We start from the raw sequence: 22,086 nt of genomic DNA on the forward strand, positions 1-22,086 counted from the left end.
ATTATTCAGCTAACACATCAATGCACCGAGCATGTGACCGTACAGGCTGACACATACAGCTCACAGTCCACAGACCACAGCAATAACACAGTACATCTCAGGACCATTCGAAATATTTCTGCACAGACCTGGAGGTTTGTGCCTGAAACGTTTTCCAATGGTCATGATATCATCATTTGTTGTCCGGGTGAGTGGAGATTTCTTACGTTAGCTCACAATTGGCTCATGGAGTGCGGAGACAAGAATGTTTAAAGTTTAATTCAGGCGGCTGGCCCGCTGCCAACTGATATGTGCACAGAATAGGGCGTTTGTTATGAATAATTCTAGCTCATCATTTGTATCTTCTCTCACCGCATGCTGCCACACAGATACAAGATTATTTGCTTTCTTGTTTTTATTGCAGATTTGTCTTTTTTTTTTATAGTATTATTATCATAAAGTGAAGACAGCTGCTCCTGCCTCCCAGCTATGATATAACCCTACACTCTGGAGTAACCATCGCACTCCTCCGCCTGCAGGTGATTGACCGCCCCTTCGCTCCGAGGTCCTTGTGGTCGCTGATCTTGATCAAGGCTCTTTTCTGTTCTGGGTGAATGAACTCTCCACTGAAAACAAGACAGCACAGTCACTTCTCCTCAACTGCAACAGGCTGAAACTTTTCAGGCTACACTTGTTCCAGACACACCAGGCTGGAGAAAAGAAAGAAAAGATTTTACTAGGGCTGTCAATCGATTAAAATATTTAATCGCGATTAATCGCATGATTGTCTCTGATCAATCGTGACTAATCGCAAATTAATCAAACGTATTTTATCTGTTCAAAATGGACCTTTAAGAGAGATTTTTGAAGTATTTAATACTCTTATCAACATGTCAGTGGGCAAATGTGTTTGCTTTATGCTAATGTATGTATATATTTATTATTGGAAATCAATTAACAACACAAAACAATGACAAATATTGTCCAGAAACCCTCACAGGTACTGCATTTAGCATAAAATATGTGCATAAAATATATGCTCAAATCATAACATGGCAAACTGCAGCTCAACAGGCAACAACAGCTGTCAGTGTGTCAGTGTGCTGACTTGACTATGACTTACCCCCAAACTGCATTTGATTATCATAAAGTGGGCATGTCTGTAAAGGGGAGACTTTTGGGTACCCATAGAACCCATTTTCATTCACATATCTTGAGGTCAAGGGACCCCTTTGAAAATGGCCATGACAGGTTTTCTTTGCCTAAATTTAGCGTAGGTTTGAAGCGTTATTTAGTCTCCTTCATGACAAACCAGTATGCCATGGTACCAATGGATTCCTTAGGCTTTCTAGTTTCATATGATACCAGTATCTTCACTCTAGCTTTAAAACTAAGCCCGCTACAACCTCTAAAAAATTTATTGAATTAATGCGTTAAAGATTTTAGCGTCGTTAAAACAAATTTGCGTTTACTTCATTAACTTTGACAGCCATAGCTTTGACATCACAAAAGGGATAAGACCAGCATACAGAAGGAGAAGAGACATACTGTCTGAACATTACACAAAGTCCAACAAAATGCACACACAAACTAACATGCAGGTATCTTCCTGCCAGTATTTGGTGTGTCTGAATGTCTAGTGTCTCTCAACTGCTTTGCTGCTGAACTGTTTTTAACCTCCCAAAAGAGTGGGACTTGGACAATAGGCGTATCTGCACTTGAGACTGCAATTATTTTTTAAAAAGCAGACAGTGTGACATGGTCATGTCATTCACCTTTAAAATTCCATCTCTACTGTGACGCCTACGCTTCTTCGTCAGGTGATAGACGCAGAGCAGCAGTGTCAGGGTCGTCCAATGTGACTCGCCACCTCTGGAAACTCCCGAGAAACTTTTAAAGTAACTTTGTCGATTTAAAATGAAGACAGATTCTGCAACTGCATGCTTTATTTCTTGCCGCCAGTGTTTACAGAAAACACTATTTTCGTAATATAAGAGAAAGTTTCCAAACGACCCGCCGTGTTGGTCTAGTTTGAAATCCAGGAGCAGACATCCCACGAGTGAAAGCGTTCGTCCAATTAGGTGCAGCCAGGAAGTGTTTGCGCAGTTGTAGGAGGGTGTGGCCTGTATGTTTTCAGATGTCATTGGGCTACGATCCTGCATACACACACCACTGCTAACCCTCCAATGCTTGAAAGAAAGCCAAGAAAATGTCCAATTGTGTATTGGTGTATCTTGTTTCAGGGATCAATCAACTATTGTGATACCGCCATCCATCCAGTGCTGGGAAGAGATGCCCCTCTTGCGTTCAAAAACGTCCCTGATGACACGAACCATAAGAATGGCATTCGATAAAAGTGAGTTTTCCAAAGGAATTTAAAAGATAATACTGAAGAGTTTGTCTGGCGTGTCATTCCACAGTTGAGGTGCCCTAAAAGCAAAAGCTCTGTCCCCTTAATGTAGCTATGGGAACTGCCAACCGGTTCCTGCCTGAGGATCTCAGACTGTGTGCAGGGTGATAAGGAAAGATTTGATAAGGACAGAGATCTAGGGCCAAGCCATTAAGTGCTTTAAATGTAATAAGCAAGATCTTTAAATCAATTTTAAGGACCTTAAAGGGGGACCTGGTATGTTCCTTTTCCTTAGATTTGGTTAAGAGTCACAAAGTTACAATTTAGAGTCACATCACACATCACACCATGGTTTCTGACTGGACACTCAACATGTTTGAACAATGTCTGATTTAAGCTGTGGAACATTTTTAGACATCCAATTTTTGTATATCTGATAAAACCGTCTCTCAAAGAGGAGAGACTAGTGGGGCTGCCAGGTTTAAGTGGTATATCTGCGTATCATCTGCAAAAAAGTGAAATTAAATGAAAATTGAATGATGCGGCAAAGCAGGAGCAGATAAAATGAGAAAAATATTGATCCCAAAATGGATCTCCAGGGCACTCCAAAGACTACCAGGGAGGGAGGTAAAACATAATATAGAAAAGGACTTTCGGTTGGTAGAGTTAAACCTCTTCAAGGCTGACCCATATTGGCCCACCCAGTTATCTTCTGACTTATGTGGTCAACACTAATATGAGGTATCTGTAAATCCAGGTTAAGAAATCCGCTTTAGAATCACCTTGGCAGAGCTAGGCAGGAAGAAAAGCACAGTGGACCTGGCCATGGATGGATTACTGAACAGGCCTAATGGTCTCAGGCCCAAGGATATTTTTCTTCATTAAAGCTGCACAGCATACTGAGGCTACAGTAACATTTCAGTAAAATACAGTACAATTAGCAAAGTGATTTAAATCAGAACAGCAGAATAGTTCTGCTTCAAGAAAATAGAACCTGCACCTCAGGTTTCCTTTAACATTTTATTCAGTATTGTGTAGTATTCAGTGTATTATCTGCGAAGAGGAGCGTCAGTGTGGATCTGCTGTGGCAGGAAACTTTGGACGTGTGTCAAGACAGCCTCGCTTCCCCGCCAATGCGAACTAAATACCGAAGTTCAGGTGCACTTTTTGAACTAACAGCAGCACCTGAACTACAAAAAGATGCAAAAGGACTGCAAGGAGATACAAAAGGACAACAAGGAGACATGAAACAACTACAAAAAGACACAAAATGACTACAAAAGATGCAGAACAACAACAAAGAGACTCAAAATTACTATAAAGTGATGTAACGCAACTAAAAAGGGAGGAAAATGACTATTAAGTGGCGCAACACAACTACAAAGGGAGGTAAAATGACTATAAAGTAACGCAACACAACTACAAAGGGAAGTAAAATGACTATAAAGTGACGCAACGCAACTACAAAGGGAAGTGAAATGACTATAAAGTGACGCAACGCGAGTACAAAGGGAGGTGAAATGGCTATAATGTGGCGCAACACAACTACAAAGGGAAGTAAAATGACTATAAAGTGGCGCAACACGACTACAAAGAGATGTATAATGACTATAAAGTGACACAACGCAACTACAAAGGGAGGTAAAATAACTATAAAGTGACGCAACACAACTACTAAGAGACGTAAAATAACTATAAAGTGATGCAACACAACTACAAAGAGATGTAAAATGACTAAAAAAGTTATGCAACGCAACTACAAAGGGAGGTGAAATGACTATAAATTGACGCAACGCGACTACAAAGGGAGGTAAAATAATTATAAAGTGACACAACACAACTACAAAGAGACGTAAAATAACTATAAACTGATGCAACACAACTACAAAGAGACGTAAAATGACCATAAACTGATGCAACACAACTACAAAGAGATGTAAAATGACTATGAACTGATGCAACACAACTACAAAGAGACGTAAAATGACTATAAAGTGATGCAACACAACTACAAAGAGACTTAAAATGACTATAAAGTGATGCAACACAACTACAAAGGGAAGTAAAATGACTATAAAGTTACGCAACGCAACTACAAAGGGAGGTGAAATGACTATAAATTGACGCAACGCGACTACAAAGGGAGGTAAAATAACTATAAAGTGATGCAACACAACTACAAAGAGACGTAAAATGACTATAAAGTGACGCAACACAACTACAAAGAGATGTAAAATAACTATAAAGTGACGCAACACAACTACAAAGAGACATAAAATGACTATAAAGTGATGCAACACAACTACAAAAGGAAGTAAAATGACTATAAAGTTACGCAACGCAACTACAAAGGGAGGTGAAATGACTATAAATTGACGCAACGCGACTACAAAGGGAGGTAAAATAACTATAAAGTGACGCAACACAACTACGAAGAGACGTAAAATGACTATAAAGTGACGCAACACAACTACAAAGAGACGTAAAATAACTATAAAGTGACGCAACACAACTACAAAGAGACGTAAAATGACTATAAAGTGATGCAACACAACTACAAAGGGAAGTAAAATGACTATAAAGTGATGCAACACAACTACAAAGAGACGTAAAATGACTATAAAGTGATGCAACACAACTACAAAGAGACGTAAAATGACTATAAAGTGATGCAACACAACTACAAAGAGACGTAAAATGACTATAAAGTGATGCAACACAACTACAAAGAGACGTAAAATTACTATAAAGTGATGCAACACAACTACAAAGAGACGTAAAATGGCTATAAAGTGATGCAACACAACTACAAAGAGACGTAAAATTACTATAAAGTGATGCAACACAACTACAAAGAGACGTAAAATTACTATAAAGTGATGCAACACAACTACAAAGAGACGTAAAATGACTATAAAGTGACGCAACACAACTACAAAGGGAGACAAAATGACTATAAACTGACACAACGCGACTACAAAGGGAGGTAAAATTACTATAAATTGATACAACGTAACTACGAAGGGACGTAATTCATTGATTGATTAGCACCGCCCAAGACGATTGTGAATGGTTTAAAGAAATACAAACAAACCAGAGCATTTTTTTCCCCCTATAGCAAAATGATAATTTGTGGAGCCAGACCTTTTTTTATTGCTGACACAGCGCTGTGGAGATATAGGTCTGGCTATGCGAGACTAATCTTGACCTAATGTGTACTAAAATTAAATCATTTCAACTTTTACGTGAGCCAAAAAATGTCCAGAAAGTTCTTCTTTTGTGGCTGCCATGGTGGATGGAAAGGAACTGAGGTAGAAAAATATTCAAAGCTCTGTGACCTTGAGGACAAGTCATTTGTCCATGCTGTGTAATCCAGATGATGTGCAGCTCCTTCGCTCTTGCTCTTGGCACTATAGGGGCATGTGTTTATGTGCTGCAGTACTGCGCTGTCACCAGTAGTCAAGGTGATAAACAGCAGATAAATCACGTCACAATGCGTGCTTACTTTCTCCCTGGAAGAGTTTCACGACAAGCACGAGCATCAAGGTTCTGCAACATTTTCAGCAACATTGAGTCAGTCACACTTTGGAGATGTTGTTTGTCTGTTTGGTAGCTTTTTGCCAAGGGGCCATGAAATGTATGTGAAGCCGGCTGAGAAGATGGCAAAAGAATAACACATGACAGGATAACAGGCAGGCGTTGGGCTGCAGAGGGAAAAGAGACATATATGGCTTGACACTTTTCTGTAGCGGCTTCACTCTTTCCAGCAACACCTCGTCTATACACAGCAAAAACAATACGTCAGCAGCACAACAGAGTCCTCCGCTCCGTCAGTGTCTGTCCTGGATCTTTTCAAACGGATTTGGACAGACCTCACAGCCCCAAAGACAACAATCATGGACTTAATCCCATAAATGAGGAAAAAATGCCCAGTCCATGCTGTGTGTAGCTGGTTAAAATGGAAGCATTTCTTGCTGCTTTTTCTGTGTAGGCAAGGCGTAATAAAGGAAATAATACAAGAAACTGACTGCATGCTCTCAGTTTTTGATCTTTAAATCTTATCTTAAATGGACCTTTACCCTGAAATAGGTTTCTTATTGACTTAGACGTGTGTCAGAGGTGAAGGCCAAGTGTAGAGTTGTTGACCGATGATGTTCAAGGCTATGTGTGTGTTTGTGTCAAGCAAAAAGAAAGAGAAAGATTCATCACATTGTGTATCAGCTATTTAAAAGGCACAATGTACTATAATTCACTTCATAATTTTCTTTCAGCAGTGGGCGGTGGTATTGAGCAGTAAAAATCAATTTAAAAAATGGACATTTTATTGCGTAGGCTACTGCTTTGCTGATAACACATTGGGCTACAGCAAACTGACTAATGAACACTGTGTGGTGTAAAGCATTAGACATTGCAAAATGAGTTTTATGGCATGAAATAAACTATGAAAACATATAAGATCAGTGATGAAAATGATGTGTTGCTGTCGGTGCTGCTGTTTCTCAAAAAAACAGACCTCGCTTCCCCTCGTCTCCCCTCCTCCTGCCTGACACCATTTCATGTTTTTACTGATGGGGATGTAGGGAGTGATTTTTCCTCCGAAATGTCATTGTACGCTGTTGCCAAAATGTTGATATTTTCCCAACCATACTACTGTAAAATACTCCTAAACTCCTAACCACAAGGAGGATTTTAGAAGCGGCGTGATTGCATATCAAGTCAATGGAGCGATACAATCAGACGCAAAATTCGCCGAGGGGTGGTGCAAATTGACGTGTGAGTTGAATATGTTTCAGCGTGAGCAACAGAATTTGACTCATCCTGAGGCTTTATGAGCCTGATTCATAAACGTACAGAGACGAGAGGAAAAAAAGGGTACAGACTGGAGGGAAATAACAAAAAAAAATCTGACTTCCTGGTAAATTGAGTTCAGTCAGAGGCTGAGCTAAACACAACGCACAGACACACATGGCCGGGGCTAACTAGCTCACAGCTAACGTCTGCATGGTCTGTACATAGTGGTGGTAGGTTTTGTTACCCTTGGACAGTCAGGATAGCTGTTTCCAGTCGTTATGCTAAGCTAAACTTAACGGCTGTAGGCCTACAGTTAGCTTGATATAACATTCTCGCACAACGGCTCATATGATATCTTACGGAAAGTTATTCCTCATATTTCGTGCCTACGAAAGTCCAGCGTCAATTTCCGCTCCAGTCTTTTTAGGCAACAAAACCACTTAGTTAGGTTTAGGCAACAAAACCACTTAGTTAGGTTTAGGCAACAAAATAGCTTAGTTAGGTTCAGGCAACAAAACCATTTAGTTAGGTTTAGGCAACAAAATAGCTTAGTTATGTTTAGGCAACAAAACCATTTAGTTAGGTTTAGGAAAATATTGACTTGGTTAGATTTAGCCAACAAAACCACTTAGTTAAGTTTAGACAGTAAAACTACCTAGTTAGGTTTAGGCAACAAAACCATTTAGTTAAGTTTAGGCATTAAAACTACTTAGTTAGGTTTAGGTAACAAAACCACTTAGTTAAGTTTAGGCAATACAACTACTTGATTAGGTTTAGGCAACAACACCACTTAGTTAAGTTTAGGCAATAAAACTACCTAGTTAGGTTTAGGCAACAAAATAGCTTAGTTAGGTTCAGGCAACAAAACCACTTAGTTCGGTTTAGGCAACAAAATAGCTTAGTTATGTTTAGGCAACAAAACCAATTAGTTAGGTTTAGGAAAAGATTGATTTGGTTAGATTTAGCCAACAAAACAACTCAGTTAAGTTTAGACAATAAAACTATTGTGGAAAGGAACACAATAGTTCAGTGGTTTTGTTGCCTAGTTAGGTTTAGGCAACAAAACCACTTAGTTAAGTTTAGGCATTAAAACTACTTAGTTAGGTTTAGGTAACAAAACCACTTAGTTAAGTTTAGGCAATACAACTACTTAGTTAGGTTTAGGCAACAACACCACTTAGTTAAGTTTAGGCAATAAAACTCCTTAGTTAGGTTTAGGCAACAAAACCACTTAGTTAAGTTTAGTCAATAAAACTACTTAGTTAGGTTTAGGCAACAAAACCACTTAGTTAAGTTTAGTCAATAAAACTACTTAGTTAGGTTTAGGCAACAAAACCACTTAATTAGGTTTAGGAAAAGATTGACTCGGTTTAGGTTTAGGCAACAAAACTACTTAGTTAGGTTTAGGAACAGATCGTGGTTAAGATATGCCACACCAGAAGTGGTTACGCCACACTGGAAGAGGCGTAACTTACTTACGGAAGTTCCGTGACAAAAACTACTGAGTTAGGTTTAGGAAAAGATTGTGGAAGTTAGGTGACAAATATATCCACGTTGACTTGTGGTTTCACACAGGGTATGAACAATGGTCTCCTGGGCGAAAGTGTGATGTTTTTTGACCCACCCGTGCACCCCGACCTCCTCCCTACGCAGTGTTTGCCGCTCTTAATACGTGTTCACAATTACACGGATTACATACAAATTGATTTCGTGGGATATGAATTATAAGAATCACAGTGAATTACTTTTCGTAGGTATAGCTACAAACAGTGTATGAGAACAGCCTGCTTCATATTTAGCAAACACATATGAGAGCTGTGTCGACCTTCTCAATCTAAATCTCGACAATAGGGCAAATAAGCGTATTTTCCAAAATGTCAAAACTAACCCTTTAACGAAAGACAGTGCTGACGTTGTTTCTTTAAGCTCTTTGGACTAGCTGATCATTTAAAATGAATTGGAACGCTTGCAGGCCAGATGTGACACACAATAGTGAACTCTCCCAGGGACCTCAAACCACAGCACAGAAAAAACACACACCTGAACCCTACTGACTGTACACTGGTTTACATGGATGGGGATTTCTGCAGAGAATAACTGAAGACACCACAAACCCTTGTTGTATCGTGCTCTCCCTGAGCAGCTTCCATCCCTTTCCTATCGCTTTGGACATAAATAGAACTATTAATCTTTGATAGGACAACAGCTGGCTGTAATAATAGCAGCACTTTTGTGGGGACATTTTCTCATGGAGAGGTCGTGGAAGACGGCTACCCGCCATCTGCACTTGCTTCATTACTCCTCCTTTATAAAAGACGGGGAAGAAGGGGGGGTTTGTTGCATTGGCTTCATCCTTCAGATCTGAGTGTATGTGGATGTGCACCACTGACTGAAGATCTAAGGCCTGCATAACACTTGAAATCATTTCAATGGAAGCTGATTAAAGAGACGACTGGTGCATGATACCGTGAGGAAGCTTTGTGTTTTTTTAGTCTCTGCACTGAGGATGCTCTGCTCTGCAAGCATACAGGAATTTTTTTTTGTCTAAAATTGCCATGAAAACAAAATTTTTCTAAACTGCTGGTTCAGGTAAGCTATGCAAATATTCCACTTCTAAACACGTTTGAAACCGTCTGTTAACTCTGCAGAGAAATAAATCTGTCAATGACACAAGGCACCAGGAATTGAGTCATCTACGCACGACTCACTCCAACACAGAGTGACGCGCTCAACGCAAAAACTCATCTGTCACTCACAGGCTGCTTCTCTCTCTCTCTCTCTCTGTATCTCCGGTGCAGTTGTGAGTCCTGCCTGCCGCTCCGTATCGGTACGATTCGGTGCCAAGACTTTCTGGTTGGACGCAGCGTACTGGCTGTGAGCGCACTGCGTTTTTTAAATTTTTTAGACGTGGTCTGTCAAAGTTTCGGTTTACAAACGCGGAATATATCTTGAAGGTACAAAAAATAATGACCTGAGAGCCGTAGTATAACCGGCAGCTGTGGTGAAGGTGAAGGAGAGTGGGCTGTGGAGCGCCAGCGCTGTGCGTAATTGTCTGGTAGCAGGTGGATGGAGAGGCTGCTGTGAGGGATCATGAAGCTCTCCAGCAGGTTCAGCGCCGTTTCAGAGCGGCTGGACTCCGTATATTCTCTGCTGAAGGACACTTTGCCACGATGGACTTGATATGAAGAGGACATTTTCAAATTTTCAATTTAAAAGTAAGTGATATTGACATTTTTGTGCTGAATTTTAAAAAGGCTATTTCTGTGTTGGACTTTGGCTGGCTTTTTGCGCACTGCAATTCTTCCATAGTCAGGTCTGTTTTTGTCTTTTAAAAGTTATATTTGTTGCCATAAAGTGGCACACACACACGCAATCTAATTCATGGCACAGGGCATTCGTTTTTGGCACCCAAATGCAATTAAAGGATTCAAATGAACTCAAACCCACTTAAAGCGCATGTACATGGGCTTCTTGCGCACTCTGATATCTACTTCTGCTCGTTAAAAGGAGGGTAGATGTATGTACCTTCATCCCAGTACAGAAAATAATAATAATTGGAATAGGTGCAAAGCACAGTGGAGAAACATGCGGATTAACAAGGAGAGTTGGTTTGGAAACATGTCAGGGAGAGTAAGGGGGTTTGTCCCTCAATTAAGAGGTCAACGGTTTGATGCCTGCAGGAGCCATTTCATGTCAAAGTGACAATTGGAGGAGAGTTTTTCCACTTTAGTGTGCACGTCTCCTGTTGAGCTGGACATTTATCACACACAGCCTGCAGGTTGTAGTGTGAGGCTGCATGCTGCTGCTGCTTCCCTGGAAGCACTATTCACATCTCATCTATTCACCCAGTCAGTGCTGAGCTCAAATGTGGCTTCATCCTGCTGCAATTTATGTTTTTATGTGAGTCTTAATGGATCCCATTGCAAGAGTTTTAATAGACCATCAAATCCCCCTTTCACTCTTAATAATACAATTACTCTGCTTGATAATTAAACTCCGAGATGTTACCAAATAATACTCACACACTCACACAGTAATTAGCCTGCCCTCCTGCTAAGAAGTAACACTATAAAGCCTTTCATCAGTTGATGTATTATTAGTGCATTCTGTGCATTCTGTCTGTAGCACTCACTCTCTCTCTCTCACACACACACACAAGTACATATTTCTATGATGGAGCTCTCTCGATATCTGTTTTTAAAGGCCAATAAAGAGTCTTTTTCTGGATTTAGAATTTTTAATTGGAATATTTTATGTTCATCATTTTTTTCAGCAATAACCATTCGGTGTAATTACATTCAGTCTATATAGGAGTTTCCATTGTTAGTGGCGGGGTCCGCCATGCACTCACTGTTACCATTGGTAACAAATCAACCAGCAGTGAAATCTTAAGGATTGTAACTTTAAAATTGGATTAAATTTGCATCCAATTAAATTCCTTTAAATTATGAGAATGCAATGCATCTAACATATAATTGCTCTCTCACAAGGACGGGAAAACCAAGCAGCTTGGAGATGATTTTGGCTTCTAAAATTCTGCACTGAATTTTCGACTAACTAAGTTTTAGGTTGGTTGGCAGATTTTGCAGATATCAAACTGACGGTTAATGTGTGTGGCCATATCAAAATGGACCCATCTCCATTGACCAGACTTACCTATTTAAACAGTGCTGAAAGAGGTTGACAAACCTAATTAGTGACAATTATTATAATTCTTTTAGTCTTTTCATTGAATACCTTTGGGTTTTTTGGACTGATAGGCAGATGAAACACAAAGGTTAAAGACATCCCTTTTGTCTCTGGTAATTACTGATGGCCATTTGTGGTTAGAGTTTATAAATTGATAATTCATTTTGAAGGAAAAACACTTTGCGGATTAATAAAAACAACAATAATCCCCAGTAGTCTAACCTTCTAACCTCATCTGCTGTGATAACAAGTAATTGTACCCAACAATTACCCAACGATATCCCTCATTAGCATAAAGTGGACTGTCCAGAGTGGGCCCATAATCACATGTAATTCAGATAAACTATGACCTGTACTAATGTCCCTGTTGCTGTCACTGCAGGGAAAGAGTGATTGATCCTGCCACAGTGCCAGAGCTGTTTGTCCCCGAGATCAATTGAATAAACATTTGTTTTCTGCAGCGCGGTGTGCCCTGGTCGTGCTTTCGCTCAGGCGTACCTTTTTTTTTTTGCATGTATGCATACGTGGGGGAGGCACGCGCACACACACAAACACACACGTGTGCACACACCTGACCTGGACTACTTGGCTCAGTGTAGCATTGTAGGGGGATTTAGGGTCTGGACGGTAAATGAATATGAGATCAAATGAGATCCAGTTGATATTTTGACGTTGAATACTGACACAATATGGTTATCATGATGAGTTTTGTTGCCCCCGACGCCTGCAACTAGATATCTTCCTTAGTGCAAAACATAGATAGACTGTATATAAGAAGTGGATGTAGTCACCGTGACATCACCCATTGGTTGCAGACTACGGTTTTGAAGCCTTGAGTTCCACATTTTGGCCGTCGTCATCTTGGTTTTTTGCAACCAGGGGTGACACGAGAGGGTGGAGCTAAGTACAAATGAACGCTGAATAAGACTTTTTTAGGCGACTTAAATGTCACAACCAACTTTCATGAACTGACTGGACAACGCCGTGGTAGCGACCTGTCAATCACAAGGTAGCCATGCCCTTAAGCATACCCTGCTTTATCGTCTATTTGCCTCTAAATGGGACCATAATTTACTAAATGAACATCACGCTGTATTGAAGAAGACTTGAAACTAGTGATTGAGACCATAAAGTCAGAATCAAGTGAGAAGTAGGCTCATTTCCTCATAGATTTCTATACAATCGGACTTCTTTTTGCAACCAGAGGAGTCGCCTCCTGCTGGCTGTTAGAAAGAATGCAAGTTTAAGGCACTTCAGCACTGGCTTCACTTTTAAGACCCGGAGGTTATCGCCTGGTGTGAAAGCGTTCAAATAAGTGTCATGAAATAAAAGTTTTGCGTGTTTGGGTTGGGTTTGGGTTGTGCCTCCAGTATTTTGCGTCTTGCCTATGAAGGTCCCAGTTTTCTGTCTCTCTCTGCTGTGTGAGAGAATGCCCTAAATTTATTTTTAGAAAGCTGCACATCTCTAATTTGAACTTGACTGGATTGGCATCTTGGCATCTCCTCCATGTCTCTGTCTGCCAATTGCTTGCGTGATTGGAATAAGTATTGAGGAACTAAACATGTAAAAGGACATATCTGGAGTATTCTCTATAGAGAGGATATTTTACATCTTTCTCTGATTGAAGACGTGAAAGTCATTATTTAAAGTAATCTGTTGCCATGGACCTTGAAGGGCTATTATTATTTGTCAAAGGAATATTCTGTTTCTCAGCCAAACTTACTGTTCTTTATGTCTCTCTTTCTCCCTAGATCTATCTTGCTCTTTTTCTGTTTCTCTACATCTGGGATGTGATACCTGTAGTTCCTCGTTGATGAAAATCCCTAGTCATCCCGGAGCCCCAAATCCCTAGACCCCAAAAATTCCCAGTACCCCAGGAAGTTGAAGTCCCTTTACCCTTATTTCAACAGTCCTGCATGGTAAAATTAATGCTTTTAAGCCTTCTCCAAACTGCTTTATGATTACATCTTTACCCCTTACCTCTTGCCATCATTAGACACTTGGAACCCTTTGATACCCTAAACCCCTCCCAGCCACCATGGCCTTGGATCAGTGGCCCTTTCTCCCGACTCCCCCCAACATCTCCATGCCCGAGCCTCTCCTGTACGACAGCTACATCCAGGGCAATGAGTCCGACCTGGACCTGAACATCTCCAAGGCCAGGGAGCCCCACCAGGACAAGACCAGCTCCGTGGTCATCACCTTGATCTACTTCATGGTGTGCGCCGTGGGGCTGTGCGGCAACGCCTTGGTCATATACGTCATCCTGCGCTATGCCAAAATGAAGACAGTGACTAACATCTACATCCTGAACCTGGCTGTGGCGGACGTTCTGTGCATGATGAGCCTGCCGTTCATCGCCCTGCAGCTGACTCTGGTGCACTGGCCCTTCGGAGAGGTGCTGTGCAGGGTGATCATGACTGTCGGTAGGTGGAGAGCGTGAAGAGCTAATGGTGCACTGGAGAAAGCAGTTTGTTTTACTGGGAAAAGAAACACTTTTGGCTTCCTCAAGAGGGAATAAAATAATTTAAATCATTGTCTGCTGTGATTGCAAATTAAAGAAAACCTAAATAATAGCGCTGTCAATCGATTAAATCATTTAATTGTGATTAATCGCATGATTGTCCATAGTTAATCGCGATTAATTGCAAATTATTCACAAAATTTAGTGTAAGTTTGGAGCGTTTTTTAACCTCCTTTGTGACAAGCTAGTATGACATGTATGGTACCAATGGATTCATTAGGTTTTGTAGTTTCATATGATGCCAGTATCTTCATTCTTCACTGATCCCACTACAACCTAAAAATCGCAAGTTGCATTAATACGTTAAAGAAATTAAAGAAAAACAATGTCCGTTATTATTGCGTTAACTTTGACAGCCTTACTTAAGAAACATCTGTTCTTTTTAAAATGTTAACACTTCAGTTGCAATTGCAAAAATTAAAGAGTGTTTGTTCAAAATCTTTGACATTTAGGTGTCTTAAAAGAATAGTTTCACATTTTGGGAAATACTTTTTTATTTTTTTTTTGCCAAGCCAAGCTAAGCTAACCATCTTCTGGCTGTAGCTTCATCTTTAAAGGTCCCATATTGTAGAAAGTGAGATGTCTTTTTTGATTATAATGCAGGTCTAGGTGCTATATAAATACTGTGAAAGTATCACCATGCTCAAACCAATGGAGAAATGCACACGCGCCTTTAAACGAGCCGTCGGGACTTCTGTGAGGTTGTGATGTCACAACTATACAGTCACCGGTGGAAGTGCCGCTAAACTCTGCGTAGTTGACACAACCAGTGAGTCCCCGGCTGCAGTGACGCTGCGAAAACGGCAACATTGTAGATGGGGAAGACTGGAAACGCTGACCAATCAGAGCAGACTGGGCTTTTTTCGGAAGGGTTCTTAAAGAGACAGGTGCTAAAACGGAGCATTTCAGACGAGAGTGAATACAGGTATATTCAGAAAGACAGTATGAGAAAAAGAATGTGTTTTTTGTTCTAGTAGAAACTCAATATACAAATATGAACCTGAAAATGAACATGATATGTCTCCTTTAAATAAGCGTATTTCCCACAATATTTAACAATTTCAAAGCGTAGATTAGAGATATTTGGACTTTAGTTGCAATTCAAACAATGTTGGTCCTCCTATGGCTGTCTTATCACACTTTATACACCTCCTGTTTTATTACAAAGAACAAGCATCAGCACTTACTGATACTGGTACTTGATACACGTCCTCATTTTACTTTTCTTTCTCTACTCTCTCCCCTCCACCCCCTCCCAGACTCTCTCAATCAGTTCACCAGCATCTTCTGTCTGATGGTGATGAGCATCGATCGCTACTTGGCTGTGGTCCACCCTATTAAGTCCACGAAATGGCGGAAGCCTCGCGTGGCCAAGTTCATTAACCTGACAGTGTGGGGTGTGTCCCTATTAGTCATCCTACCTACTATGATCTTCAGTGGCCTTGACAAGGTGCCAGTATGTGGGATCGTGTGGCCAGAGCCCCAGGATGTCTACTACACGGCCTTCATAATCTACACATTCTTCATAGGATTCTTCCTGCCGCTGGCAGTCATATGTCTTTGCTACCTGCTCATTATAGTCAAGGTGAGAGACCGCCTCCATTATAATAAATAATTTTTTAATACTGGCTACAGGACTAGAATGTTGAACAAACATCCAACCATTACAAAGATTGTGGAAGTATTTTGGTCCCTTAGGTCATGTTTATTTGTAGATTCAGATGAATAGCTAATTTAAAATAAAAGTCACTAAGTGTGTAGATAACGGTTGACAACTCTGAAATGAACAACAGTTTTCGCCACAGTTAACTATCTCATAAAAGTTTTTTATGTTTTAAGTTAGTTTTGCTTGAGCTAATATGTTACATATTGAATTTTACAGGGTTGTTGTGTGTTTGAACACGGGCCCTGGGAGGCTATCCAGGCTAGCTATAGGGAAATTTAACATTTTAATTTCACAGACATTTGTTAAATTTGTTATGGGAATAATGTTGAAATTACAGCAGATGGTAGGAAATTGTCTTCAATAGAGACTTATAAGGTGGAAAAAACATTTGTATCAGGTGGGTTTAAAGGAACAAAAAACATGATTTACTCTGACAGAGTGTGATTGCAGGAAGCAATATAAATTAAAGCTGCAAGCAGCGATGAACGGGCCCTCGCCCCTACTTGCGCGTCGGGGATGCTGGCGGGACGCCGACCGACGCGGCCGGACACCGTGAAACCGAAACTCTGACGAGCGCCATGACGCCTGCCGCAAGGCTCTACGACAAGCGGTTCACGAGTTATGAAGGGGGGCGTGGCTAATGTGTAGGGGGCGGGGATAACAACACCAACTTAACAGGCACTCTCTGCTGAGTGATATAACACCTCCCACAAGACTCTACGACAAACGGATCATGAGTTATGAAAGGGGGCGGGGCTAATGTGTAGGGGGTGGGCATAACCTTCACCAATGAAACAGGCACTCTCTGCTGAGTGATATGACACCTCCCACAAGACTCTACGACAAACGGTTCATGAGTTATGAAAGGGGGCGGGGCTAATGTGTAGGGGGCATGGCTATGACTATATTTTTGCATTTACATATAATCAGGACTAGACCCTTATCATACCTGAGAAATTTGGGGCAGATCGAACTATGTACAGTTGAGTTAGGGTTAACCCACTCTCTGCTGAGTGATATGACACATCCCACAAGACTCTACTATAAACGGTTCATGAGTTATGAAAGGGGGCGGGGCTAACGTCTTGGGGCGGGGCTATGAGTATATTTTTTCATATACATGTCATCAGTACTGGACCACCATCATACCTGAGAGATTTGGGGCAGATCGGACTATGTACAGTTGAGTTACAATAACTGCCTGTTTCATGGCGAATGGCTCAAAATGGCCGCCACGCCACGGTCATGTCGTTAAGTGAAAACTCACCATTTTAATAACTTTTCATCTTCAAGGTCTTGAGATGGTCCTGACCAAATTTCAAATCGATCTTATTGAACCTGCAGGAGGAGTTCGTTAAAGTACGCGGCCTACAAAACCCCTCAGAAATGGGCGAAAAATGGGCAAAATCGAACATAAAATTAAATATGGCTGACTTCCTGTTGAGTTTTGGGCATACCTCCAAGAGGCTTTTTTGTTTCTCTCCACATCTTACATCTGTCTACCAAATTTTGTACTTGTAGGTGAAACCGGAGCGCGGATATCAATTTTTCCATTTCATGGCGAATGGCTCAAAATGGCCGCCACGCCACGGTCAGGTCGTTAAGTGAACACTCACCATTTTAATAACTTTTCATCCTCAAGGTCTTAAGATGGTCCTGACCAAATTTCAACTCGATCTGATTAAATCTGTAGGAGGAGTTCGTTAAAGTACGCGGCCTATAAAACGCTAAAAATGACATGAAATCCAATATGGCCGACTTCTGGGTGGGCGGAGCTAATGAAACCCAATGAGGAATATGTTTCAAATGATGAGTGGGATATGCATACCAAATTTCATGAATATCGGATCAACTTTAGATTTCGACGCGTTAGGGGGCGCTATAGAGCCCGCTGGCGACGCCCGTTCCCAATCACTACAGAACATTGCAATTTTCGTCACTCCCGACGCATGTTCCAATTTTGGTGAGTTTTGGGGATGGCTAAGGTCGTCAAAAACGCGTTCTTGCAGCAGAAAAATAATAATACTGACAAAAACAATAGGTTCCTTGCACACGAAAGTGCCAGGACACCGTTGGGTCCTGGCACTTTCGTGCTCGGGCCCTAATAAGAATACTGTTTTAATCATGCTGAGATAATTTTTTTGCCACCTTATTCGTCACTGAAAGCGTGTCTATAGCATCTGGCGAGTTAGTATTTTCAACATCTCTTCCTTGGTCCTGCAACAGGGCTATGGGTTCAGGCTGTTTTCATATACCAATATCAAATATCATATCATATGAGGATATGTTGAACCTGTTAAACTTCCTAACAAAAAACAGTATGCAAACAGCAATAAAGGAGTGTATATTGAAGTACATGGGAACATGAGAACATTGTTTTACTTTTGTTTTTTACCTTGGTATCGAATTGGTATCGAGAATCGTGGAATTTCATCGGTATTAGTATCGACCACTAAATTTCTGGTATCATGACATCCCTATCCCAAAATGTCAAAAGTTTACTTTAAGGTTAAATATCTATGTCTCATAGTGTGAACACTGTGATTTTATATTTGGGAGATTTTAAGCCATTGACAGTCCATTCTTTTTCCAGGTGAAGTCGTCTGGCATGCGGGTGGGTTCCACCAAGCGCAAGCGTTCTGAGCGCAAGGTGACACAGATGGTGTCCATCGTGGTTGCTGTGTTCGTCCTCTGCTGGCTGCCTTTCTACATCTTCAACGTCACCTCCGTCACCAGCTCCATCAACCCCACCTCCGCCGTGAAGAGCACCTTCGACTTCGTGGTGGTGCTCGGCTACGCCAACAGTTGCGCCAACCCCATCCTGTACGCCTTCCTGTCGGACAACTTCAAGAAGAGCTTTCAGAACGTCCTGTGCCTGAAGAAGGTGGCGGGCCTGGACGACATAGAGCGCAGCGACAGCAGGGCAGACAGGAGCAGGATGGTTCACGACGCCGTGACCAACTTGGAGACTCACAATGCTGCCTTGCTCAATGGCGAGCTGCAGACCAGCATCTGAGGAGTGGCAGTCGCATCCAGGTAGGCCAGAGAAATTGAGCAGTGGTGCTTCCAGACTGATGAGCTGCCAGTACACTGCTAGTGACCCCTTGTTCAAAGATGCAGGAGGCTGATGTAATAGTTGCAGCTCGTGGACATCAACACATGAGCAAAGTCTAAGTGAAAAATAAACAATTTCGTAAGGGGTTTTCAGGGGTCAGGGAAAGTACACGCTCAAAACTCTTGATATTTGGGTTAATGAAACAAATTGAGCTGGTTCGCCCTGAGGCGGAGCGAAAACGCATCTTGACTGAAGTGATTTTCAGCGCTGCGTTTAAGTGATGTTGAAATCAAACACAAATAAGAGTGCTGATCATGCTTGCCAGCTCGAGGTTTCGATCGAGTTGTCAGAAGTCATGCAGACGGAACCAAAATCGAAACAAGACGCAGGATCGAAGAAGAGACTGCTGTGGACCCACTGGAGAATCACTGAGACTAGTTCACCCATGGTAGAGAGAGAGATCCGAGGGGATGTCCTTGATGGAGTGTTCTGACGGAGAGAGCTATGAAGGGTCGGCATTGATTTCTCCGAATGTGGAAATACTGCTGAAGAAGTCAGCCGAACATTGCAGCGGAAAACAGCCAGCGCTGTAATTCAATAGAGACTTTGAAAGATACAAAATCAGAAGCCAAAAGGTGAAAAGCTTCATGTTTTATTCATACCAGCTGATTAGCCTGGTCTTACATGATCAACCAGGCAACAAAATGGCAAAGCCCTCTCAACATGATGAACAAAGGATGCTCTTTTTCTCTCTCTTGCTGGCATCTCTGCAGGAGGAGCTGCATTGATCCGTAAACTCTCGAATTGAACATCCTGGATTATTGATTAAGTGGAAGGATAGGAAAACATCTCGCCGGCCGCTCTGACCTTGCTCCCTTTAAAACAGTTTGTATATAGCCTACAAAATGGTTTTCTGTCAACCTCCGGGGGAAAGGTCCTAATCAAAATGAATTTCAAAGGCATGTAAAATAATCCTGTATTCTTGTAAAGCATCAAGGACAGTTCTGAAACAATGTTTGTGAAACCCATCTTATGTACTTTATACTATCACTGTATCCTGGTCTTAACAATAGTTGCTCCCTGTGCCAGCGGTGCCATTGTAAGGAGCCCATTTCTACTTGTAAAGTGCTGTGTTGTGACAATGTAAGATTTCTTCTCGAGTTCATGTTGAAATGTGGTCACTGCCCTCGGCTTCACATTTGAATCTGACAGCTTGCAAAAAGGTCTAAATTTCACAGAAGGCAGAAAATTAAGTTATATAGTCAAAGAGGGAGAGAGAGGTGGGGGGATAAGGAGATACAGAGGATAGAAAGAACTAAAGGTTGTATTCTATCTACTGAGAACGCAATGAAGACAAAGTTTGAGAGATTGTAGTGGGCTGAATGGATACAGCTGACAGGAAGAAACCAAGGTGTGTGTGTGTGTGAGTGATAAAGAGAGAAAAGAAACAGAACTTGAAACACCTGTATAATAAATTGTTGTTACAAGCCTTCTACTGGCCATTCTGGAAGTCGCCAGCTTTTAGGCAACGATGGCTGAGAAAGCCTGATTGTATTTCTTAAGTTATAACTTAACTCATATGTATCAATAGATCAAACATACAGTTAATTTATTTTTTACAGATTTTTGAAAGAAATCAAAACAGCACGCCGATTCATAGCTATACCTATGAAAAGTAATGCACTGTAATTCGTATATATATCCCATGAAATCAATTTGTATGTAATCCACGTAATCGTGAACCAGGACGTACAAAGAGCAACAAACGCCGCATAGAGAGGAGGTTGGGGCGGATCAAAATACACCAGACTTTCGTCCCACTTCGTAAATTATTTTAACCCAAACGTTGACTTATTTGTTACGTAACTTCCGTACTTAAATTATGCTACTTCCGTAGTTATTTTAACCCAAACGTTGACTTATTTATCATGTAAGTTCCATACTTGAGTTACGCCACTTCGTAGTTATTTTAACCCAAACCACGATCTTTTCCTAAACCTAACCAAGTCGTTTTGTTGCCTAAACCTAACCAAGTTTTTTTCCCCTGTGAAGACAGGATTTTATTTTGAAAAGAATGTATGCATGTAACAACTGGAAATTGACACGTGTTGCTAGGCATTCGTACGAAAATGCGCGAAAAATGAGGAAGAGGTTAACTTTTTGTAAGACATCATACAAACCGTTGCATGAGGATATGTTGTACTGTGTCAAGCTCCAAAAAAATGGATCCTATACATTTCCCAAGGTGCAACTGGATAACATCTTTCTTCAGACCCTCGCACTCTGTTAATGCCCAAGTCTTTCAAACTCCACACCCTTAGTACTTTTACACATCACATATATTGTACTAACTCAGAAAAGGATTCAGTGTAATGGTAGTCTTTTCTACACAGGCTAGTCATACAATAGCCTACATTCTCACCAAGACCACTTATTGTTAAAATGGGAATTGCATGCTCATATAATTGTATACCCAATACCACTTCTAACCTGTCGTGACCTTTACTCAATGCATCTCACATTTCTCAGTGGCCTTCATTACACTGGGTGAATAATGGAGGCAGCAGCGATAAGTTAAATGTGCATACATTTATAATTAGCAGCGTCTTGCGAGACACAAGACTGTCAGGATGCCAGATGGATTAACGGAATAATCAATCAATCAGTGGAACATCATGGAGGTTCCCATGTTTTTTTTTAGCCATGCTAGCTGCATGGCTCAAGGGGTGGCAATGTCTGTCAGTTCACCACTTTGGTCCCTATTGAAATGTCTCAACAACTATTGGATGGAGATTGCTATGAAATTTTGTATTCGTCCGGCACTTTAATTTAAGACCAAATACCTTCAAAACTAACATTCCAATGAGCCTCAGCTGTACTTTGTGTTAAATGCTAATTGGGAAATGTTAGCATGCTAACACGCTTAACAAGGATGGTGCACATGGTAAACATTATTTGCTAAATATCTGCATGATAGCATTGTGATTTTGAGCATGTTAGCACGCTGATGTTAGCATTGAGCTTGAGTGCAG

The 22,086-nt window shown here is 41.1% G+C and overlaps 2 protein-coding genes across 2 annotated transcripts in view; one reads left to right on the top strand and one right to left on the bottom strand.

Annotated features, from left to right (window-relative positions):
- Positions 1–406: 406 nt before the first annotated feature.
- usp22 (ubiquitin specific peptidase 22) overlaps positions 407–22,086 on the bottom strand; it is a 73,687-nt gene continuing 52,007 nt past the window's right edge. Inside the window, exon 15 of the transcript XR_012591911.1 lies at positions 407–605. The gene's annotated coding sequence lies outside the window, so the exon portion shown is untranslated. The remainder of the gene's footprint in view (positions 606–22,086) is intronic.
- On the top strand, positions 9,892–21,071 carry sstr2a (somatostatin receptor 2a). The gene is made up of 4 exons (XM_074620234.1): positions 9,892–10,335; positions 13,561–14,235; positions 15,593–15,918; positions 18,593–21,071. The coding sequence occupies exons 2-4, from the start codon at positions 13,848–13,850 to the stop codon at positions 19,013–19,015; spliced, it is 1,137 nt and encodes a 378-aa protein (XP_074476335.1). The 5' UTR covers positions 9,892–10,335; positions 13,561–13,847; the 3' UTR covers positions 19,016–21,071.

The sequence above is a fragment of the Sebastes fasciatus genome, chromosome 20, assembly GCF_043250625.1.
Source record: "Sebastes fasciatus isolate fSebFas1 chromosome 20, fSebFas1.pri, whole genome shotgun sequence".
Classification (NCBI taxonomy): domain Eukaryota; kingdom Metazoa; phylum Chordata; class Actinopteri; order Perciformes; family Sebastidae; genus Sebastes; species Sebastes fasciatus.

What these genes read in the sequence shown, in the direction of transcription:
- sstr2a (XM_074620234.1), top strand. Translation starts at nt 13,848, where the DNA reads ATGGCCTTGGATCAGTGGCCCTTTCTCCCGACTCCCCCCAACATCTCC. An exon ending in CAGGGTGATCATGACTGTCG is followed by an intron (nt 14,236 to 15,592) that starts GTAGGTGGAGAG and finishes ACCCCCTCCCAG; the next exon opens with ACTCTCTCAATCAGTTCACC. An exon ending in ACCTGCTCATTATAGTCAAG is followed by an intron (nt 15,919 to 18,592) that starts GTGAGAGACCGC and finishes TTCTTTTTCCAG; the next exon opens with GTGAAGTCGTCTGGCATGCG.